Source organism: Diceros bicornis, chromosome 13 (genome assembly GCF_020826845.1).
Source record: "Diceros bicornis minor isolate mBicDic1 chromosome 13, mDicBic1.mat.cur, whole genome shotgun sequence".
Lineage (NCBI taxonomy): Eukaryota > Metazoa > Chordata > Mammalia > Perissodactyla > Rhinocerotidae > Diceros > Diceros bicornis.
This window is the reverse complement of record NC_080752.1, coordinates 15,341,765-15,365,591: the sequence shown is the minus strand read 5'-3', so window position 1 is coordinate 15,365,591 and position 23,827 is coordinate 15,341,765. Positions and strand designations below refer to the sequence as shown.

Below are 23,827 nucleotides of genomic sequence, written 5' to 3'. Positions count from 1 at the left end.
AGGAGAAAACAGGAAGAGAGGCCAAGAAGGAACAGCCAGCAGGTAAGAGGAAAGCCTGGAAGTGTAATATCTTGAAGGCTGGGAATTAACCAATGAATTTAGCAACATGGCAGTCACTGGTGACCTTGACAAGAATAGTTTTAGGATAGTAATGAGGACAAAAGCTGACTGGAGTGGGTTCAAAAAAGACTGGGATGAGAGGAAGTGGAGACAGTGAGTATATATAGGTCTTTTGAGGCCACATAACCATACACTAGACCACGTGCTTTACAGGTTAATTAAGAGATAATTCTCTTAATCCTTGCATCAACCCTATGAAATAGGTACCATTATCTTATTCCCATTTACAGATGAGAAAACCCGAGGCTCAGAGAAGTTAAATAATTTGTTCAAGGCCAGAATCTGTGAGTGGCAGGGCCAAGACCCCAACCCAAATCTAATTCCAAAGCTTAAGATTGGTGACTCTGCGATGAAGCCTCCTAATCTTTGGGAGGAGGCAGCGGTGACCTATTCCTGTTCCCAAGGATTCACTAGTTCTTTACCAAGGTCCTATACCTCTAAAGCCAGCCCTCTTGGGGAACACCACAGCAGACCCCCATTTTCTTCTGTGAGCTTGTCAGTGCTCCTATAAGTGAAGTCACTACTGCACTGACCTGAGTTAGGAAGCACTGAACCTTTGCCGTTCTTCACGTCCACCACCCAGGTGGCCTCTTTACCGCCAGGGCCATCCTTCACCTTGAAGGCAAAAATACCACCGATTTTCTTCACAAATTGTTCCCCTTCCTGGAAAGAAAAATAACACTGGGAGTTATATTAAGTTCATTTCTCTGGCTTTTTCCCCAAATTAAATGTTTAAATAGATACATGACAGGAGCAGCTGGGCCAGCAGGCAGTCCCCAACCTCCCTTAGGATCTTTTACCCAGAAAAGTCTGAAAGACAACCAGGCAACAACTCCCTCATCTGCCAAATTTTTTGTTAAAAATGGCTTTCTGGATACAACTGGTGGAAGGAAAAGGGAGGATGGAGGGTGGCACAGCAGCCTTTTCTACTGAAATAGCCTTCATCTCAGTAATTTCTGAAAGATTCACTCTGGCCTCTCTAAATGTAGGAACCCCTACTCCCTCTTTTTTTCCACAGGTAAATTCCTTTACATATGTTTTTGGTTTCCCACAATCAGAACTTAAAGATAAGTGGTTCTGAGATGGAAGTCTTATTTTGTGGTCAACCCATTTTCTGGACTAGTATAAAGAATTAGACAAGTAATATACCATCCACCACTTACTTTTGGATCTTGGGGAACAAAGCTGGAAAAATCACCTCAGATCCACATCTCTGTAGGTTGGTTTTCCTTCTCCCTCTCTCTCCCCTTCATTCCTACTCTGTTTCATCTTTCCTTACTGAAAAATTTATTGATTTAAACAATGATTCGCACCAGACATTGTTCTAGGCACTGAAATATAGAACTAGGAGTTAGCAGGGTAAATGATAATACACTATGACAATACACTGGGAAAAAGGGAAGCACGGGAGACTACAGGAGCACAGAGGGGGAGCTAAGCTAAGCCGGCTGGCAGCGTGAATAATGAAAGGATGACAAGAAACTCACACACCTTTTCAAAAACCGTAAACCAAAAACAACACAATAATTTTATTGCAATTATTTTTCTTTAGAGAAGAAACACATTTTACTGTGGGAAAAACAGAAAATATCGATAAGCAAAAAGAAGAAACTAAATCATTCATAATTTCACCACTCAGAGAAAATAATATTTTGATATAAATCCCCTCCATCTTTTTTCTTTGCATATATTTTTTAAATGGGATCATACTGTATACACTGTTTTGTAATCCACTTTTCTGTTTGATATAATTATTCTCATTACTGTGTCATCAAATATTTTTCTACATAATTTTAAATGACCACATATAGTCTTTAATTGTAGAAGTATACTAGACTTTATTTAACCAATACTCTATTGCTTGATATTTAGGTTAGTTCTAACTTTTGGGTCTTATAACAATGCTGTGAATAATAAGATTCTTACATCTAAATATTTCTACGTAGCCTCATTTATTTAAGGTTAAATTCCTAGAATTAAACTTTGCTAATTAATAACACTGAATCTGCAATCAGCATAGGTTTGAATTCCTGCTCTGCCACGTATTTATATAACCCAGAGCAAGTTACTAAACCTCTCTGAATCTCAGTTTTCTTATCTGTGAAATGCAGACAATAACAGTAGCTACCCTCATAGAGTTGTATGGTATTTAAATACCCACAAAGCACAGAGTAATTGCTCAATAAATGCTACCATTTCTTTGTTGTTGTTATTTTACTCAATGATCTATCTGCTACTCCTGTGCCAATATTATAACTTTGTAATGTAAGTTACTCTTTGGTACAGTAAATCTCCATCATAATTCCTCTCTTTCAAATATTCTTGGCTATTCTTAGATTTGTTTTAGACATTTTTTCCCTCTACATGCACAATACAATCATTTAGTTAGTTCTTCCCCCAAAAATGCTCTTGGATTTAGATGGGTTTACATACAATATGTGGATCTGTTTGGGGGAGAAGTAATATCTTTACAATATTAAGTTCCCCTTTCCATGAATATGGTATATCTTCAAGTTTTCTTTGATGTCCCTTCGCAATATTCTGTCATTTTCTTCCCACATAGGCTTTTGTACATTTCTTGCCAAGTTTATTCTTAGGTATTTTATACTTATATTGCTCTTGTTAACAATATATTTTTTCATTATATTTTATGACTGGGTTATTGCAAATATATAGAAAATATATTAATCTTTGTATATTTATTTTGGAACTGGCTACCTTTTAAGTTCTCTTATAATTTCTAATAGTTTTTATCTCCCACCTTCTTTATTTCAGCCTGACAGCCCGCAATAACTTATATCCAAGATTCTTCCTTTTGGTATCATAATATTCATTGTTTAGCAAAGATTTAAGTGTTTACTATGTTCAGGCACTGTGATAAGTACCTGAAATACCCAAATAATTATTATCCCTGAGGAGCTTGCATAAACTGCCATCAGATACTAACCTCTGTTTCTATGTATGCAGAGAGCCTGGCCTAAGTTCTTTCTTCCTTTTTGTTGTGTTTTCTTTGTCTTACAACAGTTTTATTGAGATATTTACATACCATAAAATTTATCCTTTTAAAGTGTATAATTCAGTGGTATTTTAGTATATTCAGAGTTATGCAACCAACACCACTATCTAATTTTAGAACATTCTCATCATCCCAAAAAGATCCATACCCATTAGCAGTCACCCCCCATCCTCCCCTCCTGCTAGTCTCTGGCAACCATTAATCTACTTTCTGTCTCTGTGGATTTGCTTATTCTGGACATTCCATATAAATGGAATCGTAAAATATGTGGTCTTTTGTGACTGGCTTCTTTCCCTTAGCATAGTGTTTTTAAGGTTCATCCATGTTGAAGCATGTATCAGTAATTCATTCCTTTTTATGGCCAAATAATATTCTACTGTATGGATGTAGCACTTTTTGTTTAACCATATATAAGTTGATGGTTGTTTCCCCGTTTTAGCTATTATGAATAATACTGCTATAGACATCTGTGTACAAATTTTTATATGGACATAGGCTCTAATTTCTCTTAGGCATATATTTAGAAGTGAAATTGCTGGGTCATAAGGTGATGTTTAACTTTTTGAGGAACTACCAAACTGTTTTCTAAAGTGGCTGCACCATGTTACAATCCTAGCAGCAATGAATGAAGGTTCCAATTTCTCCACATCCTCACCAACACTTTTGTTTGTCTTTTTTATTTTAGTCATCCTAGTGGGTCTCTCAATCTTTTTCTTATACATAGATAACATACCTGAACTTATCTAGAATCAACCATGGGTCTTAGGACTCCAAAGAAACTATTCTAAAAATATTTAGTCTAGGACTACCTATCTCAACAGTAATGGAGGCATTTTTTACATGTGGGTGTCCTCAAATCAACTACCTATATCTTCTAGTTAAATCAAGAAACCAAAATGATTGTCAGATTTTCAAAGTGAAAGAGAGGGCCAGCCTGGTGGCATAGTGGTTAAGTTTGCACGCTCCGCTTTGGCAGCCCGGGGTTCATGGGTTTGGATCCTGGGTGCAGACTGATACATCGCTTATCAAGCCATGCTGTGGCAGCGTCCCATATAAAGTAGAGGAAGATGGGCACGGATGTTAGGCCCAGGGACAATCTTTCTCAGCAAAAAGAGGAGGATTGGCAACAGATGTTAGCTCAGGGCTAATCTTCCTCAAAATAATAATAATAATAATAATAATAATAAATAAATAAATTGAAAGAGAAATTATCTTATTTTGGCTTCCCTTAAAAGATCTCACTCAAATCATTTTAAGTTAACTTTTGGAAAAATTCTTAACAACAATAATAATCTGTCAGGGGCTATCAAGTTTTCAAGTGCTTTTATTCCTTTAATCTTCATAAAACCCTGTAAGTAGTTGGACAGGTATTAATATTAGCTTATTGAGCAGAAAAAACAACTGAAGCTCATAAGGGTTAAGAACCCTTCAGACTATTCTCTATCCTGCTGCTAAGTAATCCATCCATCATAATCCATCTAACGCTAACATAATCCATTTAACACTCTCAGGTTTGAATTTCTTAAATGGCTCCCCAAAGCCTACAGGATGAAGTCTGTCTTTACAAACCATTCAAGATTCTTCATAATCTGAAGGATATTTATCTATTCTTATCGTTAGCCACTTTTTCATCCTCCTCAGGCTTTATGTTCTAACAATATGATCACTTTGAATTCCATGAACATATATGCCTCCATGCCCTTGCTCATGCTGTGTCCTGGGTCACTCACCTCCTCCTATTCTCCATTCCCACCCCAACCTCATCAATTCAAGTCACAGCTCACATACTAACTCTTCTAGGAAGGCTTTTCTGTCTCTACTGGACACTTGGATGGCCCTTTGCACATGCACCCATGTTTCTTGTTAAAGCAGTTATTTTTTTCTGGGAAAATTTTTCCATGTCAATCTTCCCACTAAACTCTTATGTTCCTTGAGGGGCAGGGACATATGGCTAGTAAGCAGTACAACCATAACTTAATCTCAGGTTGGTTAACTTCAAATTCAATGCTCTTTCCATCTGACCATACCATACTGCAAAGTAGGTTACATCAATACTTCCAACCTTTAGCCTCTGAAAGCAGTTTCTGCCACCATAAAAGAACTAAAAGAAAGTTCAAAGTCTTCTCCACTCCCCTAAGGTTCTGTGGAGACAATCTAGAAGATTGGGTTAATAATGCTGGTGTGCTGGGCCACCTGAGAGCCAGGCTTCCCTTGGGGCCTGCGGCCCATGAATGACTCCTTCCAGGTGCATCCATGCCATCTGCTTGCACAGTGCCTCAGGACTAGAGCTGTGGCAGACACCAACAAGTTAGAGCAGGAAAATACTAGCAAACATTTAGAAATTCTATGTGCATACTTGGAGAGAAATTCCTCCTGCCTCTTTAAGACAGATGTAGATTAATTTTGCACTTGCTGTTACTTTTCAGAACCAACAGATCCTCTTATAAAATCACATCCTTTGGTCAATAAAATCTTTTCAATTGAAGTGGGGTGAGAGAGGGTAAGGAAATGGACAAGGAGGAGAGAGTTAAAAGGGGAAAGAAAATACACATTTGTTGCGAAACTGGAGATCATTAACACTAAGAAAGTTCTAAGTGCCTTCTTGCAGGAAGAAAAGTACTTTTTTCTGAGTAGGCAAAAGGTCATGAAGTAGATCCTGTCGTACACTTAATAGGAACAAAAAATTAAGACCGAGTTCAAAGAAAGGCATTGGGGTATTGCTAACAAAGACAAAGTGGAAATAAAATCTCTTGCCAGGCTTCCTTTGCTAATGCAGAAAATGCATGAATTGACAAAAGATTCAAAGACTTTCACTTTCTAGTCCTGCTAACATTTAGAAAACTGACAATCGTGGGAAGGAGAAAAGAAATAAAGGGACAAGGTCCATGCAAGTGAGGTTATGGAGGGAGGAGAAAAGAATTAAAATGGGAGCAAGAGGAACACATTTGCAAAGCTAAAAGACAACTGCGAAATAAAAACAGCATGGCTCTGTTAATCCCAATAATGAGGTATTCAATGACTGACACAGAGCCATACCTGATACTCTCCAAACTAGTTATTTTTATTTGATTTTTTTTAAACAGAAATGAAGTTGAAAAAAATGGGGCAATTTGGCAGAAGCAACTATCCTATGGGTTGCTCTGCACGTAAACACTGGTGGCATGAAAAATAAAATTTTCAAGCTGAGCTCTTATAGAGTCCAACTTCATTTTAATGGACACTTGTAATGAAAGAAATTTAAAAAACAATAATGAGATATTTTTTTCCTACTAGATCGGCAAAGATTTTTTTTAAAACCAGCCAACATAGCACTGGAGAAGATGTGATGAAAAAAGTCACTCAAGAATTGCTAAGTTGGGGGCCGGCCCCGTGGCTTAGCAGTTAAGTGCGCGCACTCCGCTACTGGCAGCCCGGGTTAGGATCCCAGGCACACACCGACGCACCGCTTCTCCGGCCATGCTGAGGCTGCGTCTCACATACAGCAACTAGAAGGATGTGCAACTATGACATACAACTATCTACTGGGGCTTTGGGGGAAAAAAAAAGGAGGAGGATTGGCAATAGATGTTAGCTCAGGGCTGATCTTCCTCACAAAAAAAAAAAAAAGAATTGTTAAGTTTGTAAATTAGTACCTCCTTTTTGCCAAGATGATCATAGCATAAAGTACTTAAAGATAAGTGCAAAAGGAAATTTATTATACTGCTGTTTTACTTGCAAAATTTAAATACAACCTGATGTTCATCATAGGAGGCTAGTTAAATAGATTATGATACATACATTCAAACGTGTACTATATGGTCATTAAAACTTATGGTAAGGGTTTATATTTATGAGCATAGAACATTCTGTCCAGAGAAAAAAGTAGGTTATAACAACAGGTAGTCCCACAGAGGTGTATCCCCACAAGATGGTGGTGGGACAGGTCTGCAGCTCCTGGGCCAGTGCCTGCCTGCCCGGAACTATCAACCCTGGCCCTCTCTACCTCAGGAAGGTTGCTGATCATTATGAAAATCCTAAAAATGCAGGGTCCTTTGTCAAGAGAATCAGTCACATTAGCTGTTTTCCCACGCACAGTGTAATCCCCTTGGATGTTAAGAAGTCCTTTGTGCTACAATATGGGAGTTACAAGACATACACAATGTTTGCCTTTCACATTGTGGCTCTAAAGCAAGTGAAATACACAGCTTAAATGTTCTGAATCCTTTTCTTTATTTCAGCCCACTTTAATCAGCTTACTACATGTGTGCCTGGAACTGTGTGACTGTGGCAATAACTATGCCTTGTTGGGTCTCAAAATTAAAATCAATAATGAAATCCCAAGATGCCTTTAGGTTTGAAACAATGAAGTAAATATTTAATTTTGCCTGAAGAGAATAACTCTCTGTTTGGAGAGTTACTGTTAGATTGCCTTAATATGATTACTATCTATCAAGAACTAATTATTATACATAAAAATAGATCTGCATATATGCATAATTTAAAAAACTCAACGTGTATTATATGATCCTAGTTATGTAAAACTGTATGTTCATATACACAGAGAGATGTCTGAAAGAATGTCAACCACTGTCAACATTTTAGTGAACACTAAGTAATAGAATTTCAGGAGATTTTTCTTTTTTATATGTTTCTGTATCATGTGAATTTTTTAAAAAATAGTATCTTTTTTTTTTTTTTGGTGGGGAAGATTGGCCCTGAGCTAACATCTGTTGCCAATCCTCCTCTTTTCACTTGAGGAAGATTGTCCCCAAGCTAACATCCGTGCCAATCTTCCTCTATTTTGTATGTGGGACACCGCCACAGCTTGGCTTGATAAGCAGTGTGTAGTTCCACACCCAAGATTTGAACCTGCAAACCCCTGGCCACTGAAGTGGAACACACGAATCTAACCACTACGCCACCGGGCCAGGCCCTAATTAGCATCCTTTTTACAACAAGAAAAAACAAATTAAAAACTACTTTGAAAAAAATCAAGCACAAAAGATTTCTTTTTAAAAGGAGTTTTGATATTAGGTACCTTTAAAAGCTCTCTTTAAATATTATTCCTTTGAATGGTTCTAAGTAAGATCTTTATAATTCAGAAGGAAACTGCACCAAAATAAATTAGAATCCCTTTAACATATGAATTTTGTCTATAATTATTATCTCCTTGACAAAGAGAGATGGAGAAGAGAGTGATAAGGGTTAATCTTTCCTCTGAAGTTAACATTTTAACAGCATTTTACTATAGTTCTTTATATAACTCAAATCTGGAGATTTCTACGTCTCTGAAATGCACTCTTACCAGAATTACAGGAAGCCATAAAACACACTCAATACTTGACAATATGACATAAATTTTCAACTTGTGCCACTTCATGGCAACATCTGAAATCTATATCTGCTTCCTCTAGCCTCAGGGTCCTCCTGATAGCATTTTATGTAAATATTACTTACCTCTTCAAGCTTCTTCTCAATCTCCTTAAAGACAAGATTTGCCTTAAATCCATCAACTGCAGAGCTGGTTGGTGCAGCCTCAATTTGATGAGTTCCAAAAGAACTGGGGAAAGAAAAGAATCAATTTCAATCCATGGAGTCATATAGGTATTAGGTTTTTCAACATTTATACAGTAGTAATTTTCAAAAACCCTAAGAACAGAGACGTTGTGACTCTTACCCAAAGGAAACTGTTATTAAGCCCATAAAACAATCAAGCTTTTCTTCCCATGTTTTCAACAAATATCGAGTGCTCACTAGGTGCCAGGCATTGTCCTTGAAAATACGGTAAACCAAAGAACCTACCCTCATGAAGCTTATATGCTACTGAAGGAGAGAGAAAATGAACATGAAAAAATAAAATAAAATAAAGAACACAGTTACAGGGGCCAGCCCCATGGCATAGTGGTTAAGTTCAGCACACTCCACTTCAGTGGCCCAAGTTCTCGGGTTTGGATCCTGGGTGCGAACCTATACCACTCATCAGCCACGCTGTGGTGGTGTCCCACACACAAGATAAACAAAGACTGGCACAGATGTTAGCTCAGGGCTAACCTTCCTCAAGCAAAAAAAGAGGAAGATTGGCAACAGATGTTAACCCAGGGTGAATTTTCCTCAGCACAAAAAAAAAAAAAACCAATATAGTTACTATGAAGAAGATAACGCAGGTTAAGGGGATATAGAGAAAGTATATTTATGTATGTTGGGTGCTCTACTTTAGAAAGCCTGGTCAGATAGCCCTCTCTGAAAGAGTGATATTTAAATTAGGTCTTCAATTATGTAAATGAGCCAGCCATGTAAAGATTTAGGTGGGGAAGCCAGTTCTATTCTTCCAGTATAAAGAACTTGAGGTAGAAATGAGTGTGGCAGTTAAAAGAACTATAAGGCAGCTAGTATGGCTGGAGCAAAGCAGAGGAGTAGAAGGATCTAAGGTCACAGAAACACACAGGGCAAGATAATGAGGGGCTTTATAGGTCACGGTTAGGAGTTTGGGATTTATTTTAAGTATAATGAGAAGAACTGTGGGGTATAAGCTAGAGAGTAGCATGATTCAATTTATATGTTTTAAAAAATAAACCTGGCTGCTAGCTGGAAAATGGACTGTAAGGGGGCAGGGAGACCAGTTAAGAGGCTACTGCAGTAGTCCTGGCAAGAGATGATGGTGATTAGAACAGAGTTATAAGGAAGTGGGGAGTAAGCAGAGGTTGGACTTGAGATTTATTTATTTTTTGCTGAGGAAGATTCGCCCTGAGCTAGATATCTGTTGCCAATCTTCTTCATTTTTTTTTTTTTTTGGCTTGAGGAAGATTAGCCCTCAGCTAATATCTGTGCCAATCTTCCTCTATTTTGTATGTGGGTCACAACCACAGCATGGCTGATGAGTGGTATAGGTCTGCACCCAGGATCCGAACCCTCAAACCTGGGCCACTGAAGCGGAGTGCGCTGAACTTAACCACTACGCCATGGGGCTAGCCGCTTGAGATTTATTTTTTACCTATGATATACGATACGAATTTGACAACGATCTACCTATTGGTTGTTTGATACTTAGGGAACAACTATAGATAAATGGCCTCATGTGGCAGAAGGAACACCGTCTTCATAGCCACAAAGGCCTGGTTTGGAATCTCAAGGGCTTCCTCCACTCACCAGCTATTTGATTCTGAGCAAGCTACTTCACCTCTGTGCACCTCTGGTGGGGAGGTAGGGAAAAAGGTAAAGAGTGTCAATGACTTCGCAGAATTACATGGAATCCTGTGTGTAAGGCACTTAGCAGAGACCCTGGCCCATGGTTAAAAATGATAGCCGTGATTGTTATGGGCTCCAGAGCCTCACGTGTTAGATACAGACAGAAACTCGAGGGGTCTGAGGAAGATGAGAGCACCTTACGATGTGAAGCAATTACTCTGATATACCACAAGCATGCTGGTGATGGCCGGGACCAAGGCTGGAACAACACGGGAAGAACACACTTGAAGGAGTCAAGTACGCAGCAGCTGCTCAGTAAGGATTTCTTCCTTTTTTCCTTTCTTCTTCCCCCTTCCTTCTTCCTTTCTTTAGCTCTACTCCCTCTCCTTCCTTCTGTGTCTTTTTTCTCTCTCCCCACCTGCCCCATCCATTTCTCCTTTCCCTCCCCTTTCCTTCTTTCTATCATTTCATAGACATTTAATAAGTGCTTGCTACATGCCCAGCATTGTTGGAGGAACTGAGAGTACGACAGTGAACAAGTCAGACCCAGTCCCTGTCCTCACTGAGTTTACATTCTTCCAGTGGAGGAGAAAAAGAAGTAAACAGACAAAATAATTGTATATATTAGAAAGCAAACAAAAAGAGGAACATACTTCAGGTAGGGCAGTCAAGGGATGATGTCTCTGAGCAGATGAATTTAAGCTAAGACCCAATGAAAGGAAGAAAAGGAGACAGCCATTCAAAGAGAAAATTGCAAAGATCCTGAGAAAGAAAAGAGCTTGGTATGTTAACAGAAAGTAAAACAAGACCAATGTCACTAGAGCACAATAAGTGGGGGGAGAGTGACAAGATATGAAATTAGAGAACCAGGCAGGGACCAGACACACAGGCCAAAGTACGGAATTTGGGAAGCCACTGAAATGATTAAACAGGGAAGTGAAATAGTTTGATTTGGGATAATTCTTACAACGGTGTGCAGAATGAATTTGGGGGGCGGGGGCAGTGCCAGAACAGAGGTGGGGAGCTAGTTAGGAGGCTGCTGGAGTAGTCCAGATAAGAAGTGATGGTGGTCTGGACTATGGTGGAGGCATAGTGGAGACGGAGAGAAGGAAGTGGATTCAAAACACATTTTAGAGAGAGAATCCATAGGCCTTACTGCTGGGAATGAAGGAGATCTAAGGGGGAGGGAAAAGGGCAAGGACGATTCAGGTGTTTGGCCTGAATAACTGAGGGGATGGTAGCGCCATTTATTGATAAAAGGAAGAAGGTAGTGGAGTAGAGAGGATCATAGTTCCGTTTTAGGTACATTAAGTACGAGATGTTTGTGAGACAAGAAGGCAGATGGATACGAGAGTCTGGAGCTCAGAGGAGAGGTCTGGGCTAGAGATAAAATGGACATAATCATCAGCAGAATGAAAGTATTTAAATCCATGAGCCCTGATAAGCTCACTTTGAGGGAATGAAAGAGAAAGAAAAGAGCCCAGGACAACACCCTATGGAAGTCCATTATTTAGAGGTCTGGGACAGAGGGGAAGCAGCAGTCAGTGATGCAAGAGGAAAATCAGTAGAGCAAGATGTCACAGAAACTGAGAGGGGAGAAAGAATCGGGAAGGAGGAGTAAATTATGTCAAATGCTGCCAAGGGTCAAGTACGTACTGGAGCTGACAACATGGAGAGTACAGGTGACTCTGACAAAAGCAATTATATGGAAGTGATGGAAGGCAGAAGTCAGATTATAGTGAATTACAGAGTAAAAAGGAGAGGAAAATAGAGACAGTGTGGCTCTTCTAAGACATTACTTCTAGGGGAACAGTGAAATGGAGTTGTCTCTGGAGGGGAGTGCGGTTTCAAGGAAAGTTTATTTTTGTTTTACGATTAACATATAGAGCATGTCTGCCTGATGATGGTGATGAACCAGGGAAAAGGAGAGAAGTCTTGAGAAAGGGATGGGAGATGAGATGAGATCTAGTGACCTGTGATAGGAAGAGGAGGAGACTCAAGGGAAGAAAGAGGATGAGATGGGTGCAATTCTACATAGGGCTATAGGTCTCAGGATAGAAAATGAGGGAGTTTGGGTCTAACGGCTTCTATTTTTTCAACCATGTATAAGGCAAAGTGATCGGCTGAGACTGAGGGTGAAATGTATGGGAGGTATGGGAGGTCTAAGAAGCTGAAAAGGGAGCCTACTAGAGGAATCATGTTAATATCACAAACAAGGAATGGAACCTAAGCTTTTGCCATGCTGAAATCTGTGCAGTTCTTGGAGCATGGCATGCTACTTCATACTTCCATGGCTTTACCATTGTTGCTCCCTGTGTTTGGAATACCTGTCTTAGCAAACTTCACTTTACGCTTCAAGATCCAGGCCAGGAAACTCCTTTTCTGTGAAACCCTACTAAATGCCAGTTTCTCAAGAACAGATACCGTACCTTTTTAAAAAAATAATCTTTATATCCCCAGTTCTCGGCACACGACAGGTATTCAGTAAATAGTGACTGAATGGAACTGAAATTACACTGAATTCTCCCTTACCTAAATCCTAATTTTTTCCTGTTCCATTTAGAGCTGAATTATCCATGGTACACCATCTTCTCAGACAAAAGTCTGAATAAGTGACCTAAAATTAAGTGGCCACAACTAGCCCTCCACAAGCCAATTTCATTTCATTAATGGTCCAGCTTTTCAGCTTTTAATTATCATTGTGCCCTTCTCCAAACTTGCTACTTCTTTTTTTTTCTTTTCTTTTTTCTCCTCAAAGCCCACAGTACATAGTTGTGTATCCTAGTTGTAGGTCCTTCTAGTTCTTCTATGTGGGACGCTGCCTCAGCATGATTTGATGAGCGGTGAGTAGGTCTGCACCCAGGATCCAAACCGGCGAACCCCAGGCCACTGAAGCAGAGCGCGCAAACTTAACCACTGCGCCACTGGGCCAGCCCCTAAGCTTGCTACTTCTTAATCATTTATGATAAAACAATAACTGATACTAGTAGCACTTGTCAGTGTACGAAGTATCTTGATACTTCATGGGCAGAGTTCAGACAAGTACCCACAGGTCACAGAATTCTATCTTGCTTGTTTTAAAAAGCTCATCAGCTAATAATGATTAACCAACTTTTCATCTGGATTAGAAAAAAGTTAATACAGTAGTCCCCCCATCTGCGGTTTTGCTTTCCAAAGTTTGTTACCCAGCGTCAACCCCTGTCCGAAAATATTAAATGGAAAATTCAAAAAATAAACAATTCGTAAGTTTTCAATTGCTGCACCATTCTGAGTAGTGTGATGAAATCTCACACCAGCCTACTCCGTCCCACCTGGGACATGAATCATCCCTTTGTCCAGCACATCCATGCTGTAAACACTACTTGCCCTTAGTCACTTAGTAGCCATCTTGGTTATCAGATTAACTGTTGCAGTATTGCAGTGCTTGTATGCAAGTAACCCTTATTTTACTTATTAGCGGCTCCAAAGCGCACAAGTAGTGATGCTGGAAATTCAAATATGCCAAAGAGAAACCATAAAGTGCTTCCTTTAAGTGAAAGGTGAAAGTTCTCGACTTTTTAATAAGGAAAGAAAAAAGATCATCTGCTGAGGTTGCTATGCAAGACCTACAGTAACTTGTATTAGAGTATATTGTTATAATTGTTGTATTTTATTACTGTTTATTGTTATTAATCTCTTACTCTGCCTAATTTGCAAATTAACCTTTATCATAAGTATGTATTTATAGGAAAAAACATGGTATATATAGGGCTGGGTACTATCTGCAGTTTCAGGCATCCACTGGGGGTTTTGGAACGTATCCCCCACGAATAAGGGGTGAGTACTGTACATAAAAAGTTTTATCATGGGGCCGGCCCCGTGGCGTAGCGGTTAAGTGCGCGCAGTCAGCTGCTGGCAGCCTGGGGTTTGGATCCTGGGCACGCACCAACGCACCGCTTGTCAGGCCATGCTGGTGCGTCCCACATAAAGTGGAGGAAGATGGGCACGGATGTTAGCTCAGGGCTAGTCTTCCTCAGCAAAAAGAGGAGGATTGGCATGGATGTTAGCCCAGGGCTGATCTCCCTCACAAAAAAAAAAAAAGCAAAAAAAAAAAGTTTTATCAAGCGCAGAACAGACTGGTGGTTACCAGAGGGGAAGGGGGTGGGGGGAGGGTGAAAGGGCTAAAGGGGCACAGGTGTATGGTGACAGATGGCAACTAGACTTTTGGTGGTGAACACAATGCAGTCTATACAGAAGTCGAAATATAATGATGTAAACCTGAAATTTTATATAATGTTAAAAACCAGTGTGACCACAATAAAAATTTTAAAAATTCCAAAAAAAAAGTTTTATCAATATTTTCTGAAAATCCCTCATACCTTATAATTTATTTGATATGTGTCCTGCTCTAGGGAAACTAAATATAATAACAAACTCAGAAAAGAGATTACTCATATTACAAAAGGATGTTCCTCATGATTTCTTTGTATACAAAATTCTTTTAGTAGAAACTAAATTCTAATTGTTGTTATTTTTTCATTTGGTTTATATACAAGTTTCCTGGCATAAATCCAGTACATAAAATGTTGGAAGGGACTTTGAAGATTAACTATTTGCTGTATGAATTCCCTCTACGCTTCCCAAAAATTTTCATTCTAAAGCCTAGAATACAGGCACCGCTTCAACACTGTCAAAGATCAGAAGCACAGAGTAGCCAACCAAACAAGAACTTTGAACTCAGACAGACGAGGGTTAGAATCTTTTTTTGTGTGTGTGTGTGAGGAAGATCAGCCCTGAGCTAACATCCGTGCTAATCCTCCTCTTTTTTGCTGAGCTAACATCTATTGCCAATCCTCCTCCTTCCCCCCCCCAAAGCCCCAGTAGATAGTTGTATGTCATAGTTGCACATCCTTCTAGTTGCTGTATGTGGGGCGCAGCCTCAGCATGGTCGGAGAAGGGGTGCGTAGGCGCACGCCCGGGATCTGAACCCCGGGGCCACCAGTAGTGGAGCGAGGGCACCTAACCGCTAAGCCACAGGGTCGGCCTGAGGGTTAGAATCCTGATGGCTACCACTTAAGACTCTCTTTAGATAAGTTGGGGCCGGCCCAGTGGCGCAAGCGGTTAAGTGTGTGCGCTCCGCTGCGGCAGCCCGGGGTTCGCCGGTTCGGATCGCGGCGCGCACTGATGCACTGCTTGGCAAGCCATGCTGTGGCGGTGTCCCATATAAAGTGGAGGAAGATGGGCACAGATGTGAGCCCAGGGCCAGTCTTCTTCAGCAAAAAAAGAGGAGGACTGGCAGATGTTAGCACAGGGCTGATCTCCTCACAAAAAAAAAAATAAATAAAAAACCTCTTTAGATAAGTTGTTTAACCCATGATCATCAGTCTCCTTATCTGTAAACAAGGTATAATACCTACCATGTGGGGTTTTCATGAGGGTTAAACAAAGAAGTGCATGTGAAACACCCTACCATGGTCCTGGCACATACTAGGCCTTTAAAAAGTGGTTGTTAAAGAATTACTACAACTCAATAATAAGAAAACAAATAACCCAATTAAAAAATGGCCAAAAGATCTGAACAGATTTTTCTCCAAAGAAGATATACAAATGGCCAATAAGCACATGAAAAGACGTTCAACATCCTTAGCCATTAGGGGAATGCAAATCAAAACCATGAGATACCACTTCACACCCACTAGGATGGCTAAAATAAAAAAGACAGACAATAACAAGTGTTAATGAGGATGCAGAGAAATTGAAACCCTCATAATGGAATATTATTCAGCTATCAAAAGGAATGAACTATATTCATTCCTGTAACATGATGAACCTTTAAAATATTATGCTAAATGAAAGCAGCAGTCAGGAAAGGCCACATACTGTATGATTTCATTTATATGAAATGTCCAGAATAGGTACATCTATAGAGACAGAAAGTAGATTAGTGGTTGCCAGAGCCTGCAAGGAGGGGCCTGGAGAGTGACTGCTAATCAGTACACGGCTTCTTTTTGGGGTGATAAAAATGTTCTAAAATTGATTGTGGTGATGATTATACAACTCCATGATATGCTAAAACCCACTGAATGTACACTTAAAATGGGCGAATTACATCTCAATAAAGCTGTTAAATAATTTTTAAAGTGGTTGCTGTTATTCTTAGTGTTTAGGAAGAATACAGAATCGTATATTTTAATCAAGTCTCCATCCCTAAATCTCACATTTTACCAGTAATCAGTTTGTTCTAATTAGAGATGGTTGGGCAGGGCACATAAGGACTAGGGAATAAGGCTCATTTGCAATCAGTAACTCCCGCTGACTTCAGAGCAGGCACACAGTCCCATCACGGACAGAAACTCAGCCCAAAGAACCAAACTGCGGGCTTCAGTGAGTTGGATATGTTCCCCATTCTGAACTAAAATTAAAGTTCATTTTTTCTAAATTCCTAGGTGACATTTGTAATTCAAAAAATAAAACCATTTTCAACCATTATCTAGTGTCATAAACTACAGAAACAGAAAAGAAGAAAAGAAAATGCACAGGGAAATCAGAAATCAACAGTTTATTGAGCAACTGCAATGTGTGGTAGGTATTTTTTATTTGTTAGTTTTCTAATCCCTTAAGTAAGTATTTTCACTCTTTTCTAACCGAGGAAAAGGTTAGGGTAACATACCCAAACCAGATAGGGTGATGGAAAAGTGATGGGGTACTCTTTCCACTGATCAACACTGTCCTTCTGATAATTCCAGTCTATAAGAAATTTAAAAAGATGTCACATACAGATGACATTTAAGTAGTTTTATAATTTCTTCATTCTAACTGCTAACTAACTGGTGGCTACATTAGTATGGAGACAGATACTATCAGGTAAGATTTTGGCATGTACTCCCTAAATATCTTTTAAAATAAAACTAAAGTAACGTGTGTGTCTGTATGTGTGTATCCACTGTGTTCTCTGAGAAGGCCCAGAATAACAATGAGCACTTAGCTAGCAGCCACACTGTGGTTTCTAAATACCATTCTCCACTAAAAGGAACCAGGGCTCCTTGGAGAAATGGCTGATCCTAGGGCTGGGACATGGAAAGTACAGGCTGAGCCTAGAATATCTTCCTGAGCTAGAAAGTAAGTACTAAAAAGAATCATCAGACATTATGAGTCAGCTAAAAGGCACTCCCACTGGCCAATGCAGGGACAGTTTGAGTATCAAAATAAATGATACTGGGCCAGCCCTGGTGGCCTAGTAGTTAAGTTCAGCATACTCTGCTTCGGTGGAGTTTGGTTCCCAGGCATAGATCAACACAACTCTGTTAGTAGCCATGCTGTGCTGGTGGCCCACATACTAAAAATAAAGGAAGATTGGCATGGATGTTAGCTCAGGGTGAATCTTCCTCAGCAAAAAAATAAATAATAAATAAATAAACAAATGAATGAATGAATGAATGATACTAATGAATTATAACCTATTGAATGAAATAAGAGTTCATGAGTTCATACTGATATATTTAGCGACAGACAGATAGATAGATAAATAGACAGACAGACAGATATAGATAGATATGAATATATTTAAAAATGGGAGAGAAGAGAAACTCTTACAGCAGAATGCCACCTAATAAACATAAGGAATGATGAAATTAGAAAAAAACCTTGATGGATGCTAAAATGAATGGGTAATGGGTAAAAGTTTGATGACGAACAGGGTATTTACATAATCTCAAAGCATCTCACACAAATTATTAACTACAAAGAAAAAAACAGTTACTTTTCAGAGGAAAATATGGTAGATACCACCTCAACCAGATGATAAAGCTAAACATCATCAATGGGACAACCAGCATCAACCAACATCATGTGCCTCCAGACATGATGCACTAAGAAGGACACAACATCACTTCAGTGGTATTCCTGCAAAAAATGTACAACCTGAATCTAATTATGAGGAAACATCAGATAATGCAAATTGAGAGACATTCCACTCTTAAAGAATGTACTTGTACTCTTCAAAAGAGTCAAGGTCAAGAAATACAAAAAAAAGCTGAGGGACTGTTTCAGATTAAAGGAAACTAAAGAGACATTAACAGCTAAATGCATTGAGGATTCTGGATTGGATCCTGGACAAGGAGAAAAAATAAAGCTTATAGAATCTTTCATAAAGATATTTTTGGGACAGTTGTCAAACTGTGAATATGTTCTTTGGTTAGGTAATAGCATTCTATAAGTGTTAAATTTTCCTACTTTGATAACTATACTGTGGTTAAGTAAGAGAATGGCCTTGTTTTTAGAAATACACACTGAAATATTCAAGGATAAAGGAGCATTAATGTCTCCAACTTTCTCTCAAATATTTCAGAAAAAATATTCATATATATATATAAACATATGCAGAGAAAAAATGATAAAGCAAATGGGGAAAAATGTAAACAATTGGTAAATCTGAGTACAAGGTATATGGGAGTTCCTTGTACTATTCTTTTTTTTTTTTTTTTGAGGAAGATTGGCCCTGAGGTAACACCTATTGCCAATCTTCTTTTTCTTTTTTTCTCTCCAAAGCCCCAGTACATAGTTGTATATCCTAGTTGTAGGTCCTTCTAGTTCTCCTATGTGGGACGCAGCCTCAGCATGGCCTGATGAGTGGTAAGAAGGTCCGCGCCCAGGATCCAAACCAGTGAACCCCGGGCCACCGAAGCGGAACACGCGAACTTAACCGCTACACCACCAGGCTGAAAGGATTCTAATTAAAACAGAAATTTAGAAAATGAAAAAGCTAATGACCTACAATCCCACCACTCCAACAACTTTCCTATATTCATTTTTCCATATTGCTTTTTCTAGTCCTTGTTTATAAGCATGCATACAGTTATAATCATTACATGGATACAATTTTTACTTCTAACTTTTAACTTCTTATACCACTTAGGGTTTTCACCTGTTGAGTTAAAATTTCAAGCTAACTTAAATAATTTTCCATTAAAAAAAACTGGAGCAATCCAAATACGCCTCAACCAAGGAATGGGTAAACAAACTGTGGTACATCCATACAGTGGAACACCACTCAGCAATAAAATGGAACAAATACTGATACACACAATAACATAGATGTATCTCAAATGCATTATGCTATGTGAAAGAAGCCAGACTCAAAGGCTTTTTTATTCTATTCACAGGATATTCTGGCAAGAGAAAACTACAGGGCAGAAAACAGATCAGTGGTTGCCAGGGGATGGAGGGTAGGGGGAAGAGTTGACTACAAAGGTGAACAAGGAATTTTTGGAGGGGTGATGGAACTCTTCTGTATCTTGATTATGGTGGTAGTTACATGACGGTATATGTTTGTCAAAACTTGCAGAACTATACACTAAAAAGGGTGATTTTTACTGTATGTAAATTATACCTTAATTAAAAAATGGAAAAAACAAAAGAAAACAAAGTTGGGTTTTAAAAATAGATTTCATTTAACAGAGTACAGAATGCAAATCTATTCTCAGTCTATCATAAAAGCTCCTCATTTAAATAAAATGAATAGGATGTTATAATACAAAGTATACTCTTATTCAAAACTAGTCTAAATTAAAGTTTAATTGTAAATTAAATGCAAGTGGTCATAGCTCTTAAATATGACCACTCCTCTTCATTTTCATGGTCTCCGTTGCAGCACTAATCATTTCTTAACCACATTACTGCTCTGCCTCCTAAGGATGCCTGGCCTCTGGTCTCTCCACTATTCAACTCAAAAAAATGCCAGACTGATCTACCTAAAGCACAATATAATCACACAATCTTTTGCTAAAACTCATATTCTGTAGAATAAGCTCCAAACTCCTGAGCATAGCATTTCAAAACCATCATCCAATCTACTGTTACAGCTGCATCTCCTGTCACCTACACACTACTGACTCTGCCCCTCTACCCAGGCACACACAAAATAATCCACCCTACACCCACACAGCACAAGCACTCACTAAACCTCCTTGTATTTTCAAATCTCTGTACCTAGGTACAGGCCTGGAATGCCCTTCCTCTACCCTTCTGCTGGGCAATCCTAGCCATCCTAGTTCAAATTTACCTTCTTCATAATAATATCTTCCTGTGGACTTCTACAGCATTTTGAAAAAAATATGCCTGCCTTCCCCACATACTCAGAGGACCACACTTGGGGGCCTAAGCATGAAGCAGTTGCTCCATCAAAGGCAGCTAAGGGAGAAACTAAGCAAATCAGATCATATGCAATGGGTACCTTACAATTACTTTGTTTAAAACCAAACCACAACCTCATTTTAAAACTATATTTGCATCATCAAAGTTAGAATTATTTTCCCAACTTTGGCCTTTGGAGTGAGTCATGTTCTATCACTAAAACTATCCATAATATCTTCAATATTTCAAGCCAATTTCTTATCAGTCATTAATACATCATCTGGATTTTTTCAAACCTCTGCCTCACCAGAAATATCAACTGTAGTTATCGTGAACAATTCTATCTCTTAATTATTTAGTCTCCTGAAAATAAAACTATGAGAATTCCATGTTTAAAATAGAATTTATTGCCCAAAATTCATAACCTTCTATTCTGAGCAAATCAGATAGCTACACTAATATGCTGACTCTAGTAGCTCTTTATGGTTTGGCTTTTACTGAGAGTTTTCAACTCCAAATACAAACTGGTGGAATTCTAGAGGACAATACAGAACCAATGAATTAGATTTAGGAGAAAACTTGAAATTCAACATCTTAACATCTTTTTATTTGATGCAATTCAATAACATTAACTATGAGAGAGATCTTCAGAGAGGTGGGGAGAAGTCAGTCTTAGGCCTCAAGGAGTTCATATAAGAGAATAAAAGACAGCTAGAGGACAGCATGCATGGACCTTGAGGGTATTATGCTAAGCGAAATAAGTCAGACAGAGAAAGCCAAATACCCATGATTTCACTCATATGTGAAGGATAAAAACAACAACAACAAACAAATACATAGATATAGATAGTAGCTTGGTGGTTGCCAGAGGGAAAGGAAGGGGGGAGGGGGTGAAAGGAGTAAAAGGGCACATGTGTATGGTAATAGACGATAATTAATCTTTGGGTGGTGAACATGATGTAGTCTACACAGAAATCGAAACATAATGATGTACATCTGAAATTTACATAATGTTATAAACTGATGTTACCTCCATTAAAATAAATAAATAAATAAAGAGAATAAAAAACAAGCTAGATACACTACAACTGAACCAAAATTGGATAGGGACCAAAAAGGTACAAAGTGCTGCGGATATTTAAAGGGAGATGGTACCTGAGATGGGCCTTAAAAGAAAGATAGAATTTTCACAACAGAAATGATATTCCAGGCAGAGAAAGAAGAGTGAGAGAAGAGACTCAAGAGCTTGCAACACATAAGAATATAATGGATTCTGTGAAAGAAATGTGTCGCATACCCTTTGTGGAATTCAAGTGTGAATAAATGAATAAATAATTACCAAAAATTTCAGGAGAGAAAACGGAGCCAATCAGTGTTGAAAGCTGCAGCCAAGGTTAAAGAGAATAAGTACAGAAAACAAAGACAAGGACGTATCATAATTTCATAATCAGATCATTGGTGGCCTTACCTGACCTCAGTGGTGAGGTCAGAAACTAGACTGTAAGTATTTCAGCATGGAAAAACAAAGGTGGCTCAATATAAAAAGCTCATCACGAAAGAGAATAATTAAAGTAAGAAGAAAAATAGATTTGTTAGAATACTGAACACGCGAATATGTTTACTGACAGAGGGAAAGGAGTCAACGGAAAGGCAAACATGGAAAGATTCAAAAGGGAGAGGGTATATGTAATATTTGGAACAAAGTTACAGAAAGTGGTTGGAAACAAAAGCATGTAAGAGGAAAGCTGGGCCTTGGAAAAGAAGAGGGACTTTTTTTCCTCTAGGAAGGAGGAGCACTTCTCTGAGAGCTGAGCAAGGAAATTGAGGGATCCTGACAGGCTTGGAAAAGAAAATACTTAGAGATTTGAGGAGCACAGGCATTTGACAAGGACAGGAAGAAAATCAGCAAGAAACAAATAAGAAGGATCCTAGCAACTGTGAGGGCTTAGCTGGATTCAGAAACATAAATTTGCAGAGATCCAATCAGCATACTTGATGACTTTCTCCAAACAAGTTCAGAAGCCCGGAGGCTATGGGGAGAAAGCAAATTGTGGGAAAGGAAACCAAAAAGTGACTTGCTAAATCACAATTACTCAGGTTGGCAGGGCTGAGACAAAGACCCAGCCGGCTTGGGCTTCCAGTTCAGCACTCTTTTGACTACGCTGCCTCCTTGACTACGCTGCCTCCTTTTTGAACAAAATTTTCCTAAGGCTGGTTAAGTGTAAAAGCTAATGGGCAGTTTTAAAGTTTTAACCCATGCTATTAAAGCAATGTAAGCAGATACTTATTCTTTGAGTACAAGACAACAAAATTAGTACTTTTTACACTTACAACGTCATCAGCTGTGAAAAGTCAGGATTCATTGCCAGACAAAACCCAGCATGCCACTTACCTGGCAGCTTCAGGAAAACCCATCCTGTAAAGCGTGACAACTACAGCTCCTCCAAGGCCTAAATTATGCTGCAGAGCAACCTTTGCACCAGGAACTTGCCTCTTTCCGGCTTCCCCTCTCAGCTGCCAGCAGAGTTCAGCACACTGAGCCAGACCTAACAAATCGAACACAGAGCGGTCAGATTCCGTTGGTTTAGAAAGCTGCCCCAACCAGCTTTCTCAGGCCAGCAAAGGGCTAATATTTATTTGTGACTTTTAATTAAGCTGAGACAACGTTTGCCTAAATAATAACTTCTCTTAAAAGCACTCATGGTTTTTACTGCTAGTCCCCTCCTCTCCCCAAGTAATCTTTGTATTTAGACAACATTCAGGGCTAAGAAATTCCCTGCACTCTTTAAATTTATCCACCTTGTCATTTTCTGGCCATGTAGAAAGAGAAAACACTGAATATACAGTTCTCTGACTCAGGCAAAATGGCATAAAAATAACTAATTTTACCATTTTTAATGTATCAAAAGAATCTGGGATTTGGGAGTTTTCTTGCCCTAAAAAATTCAGCTGGTATGGAGAATTTTCCTATTGTTTTCTCCAGATAGTTCCCAACAAGAATGAATTGTTTTCCAGACCTATTCACAAGAATAGCTCTAGATTCACAAGAAGAGCATTTTGTCCCTTGGATAATAAAATCAAAGATTTTTAGAGCTGGAAAGAACTTTATGATGTAAACACTGAGAAACTGTAAGATTAAGGAATTTGTGAATGGTCACAAAGCAAACTAATTCCAGAGTTGAGGTGAGAACCCATGTCTCCTGATTTACATTTGTTTTCTTTCTACCAGACCAGCTATTTGAGGATAGCTGAGTTAAGAATGTTCTATCAGAATAGACTGGTTTCATGTCCTGGAGGCAGAGCTACACAGGTCTACCTACAGCATCTGTTCTTCCACCCACACTCCCAATCACAACTTCTGATTCCCAGTACCTGTGCGCTCCTATCTCAACCCCAAACTCCTCAAGAAATTTAACT

General features: G+C 38.9%; 1 protein-coding gene across 1 annotated transcript in view; it reads right to left on the bottom strand.

Annotated features, from left to right (window-relative positions):
• SCP2 (sterol carrier protein 2) overlaps positions 1-23,827 on the bottom strand; it is a 126,845-nt gene that overhangs the window by 11,935 nt on the left and 91,083 nt on the right. The window contains exons 12-14 of the mRNA XM_058552445.1: positions 22,803-22,956; positions 8,573-8,675; positions 654-783 (exon numbers count right to left, since the gene is read on the bottom strand). Coding sequence (XP_058408428.1) covers positions 654-783; positions 8,573-8,675; positions 22,803-22,956 — 387 coding nt within the window. The remainder of the gene's footprint in view (positions 1-653; positions 784-8,572; positions 8,676-22,802; positions 22,957-23,827) is intronic.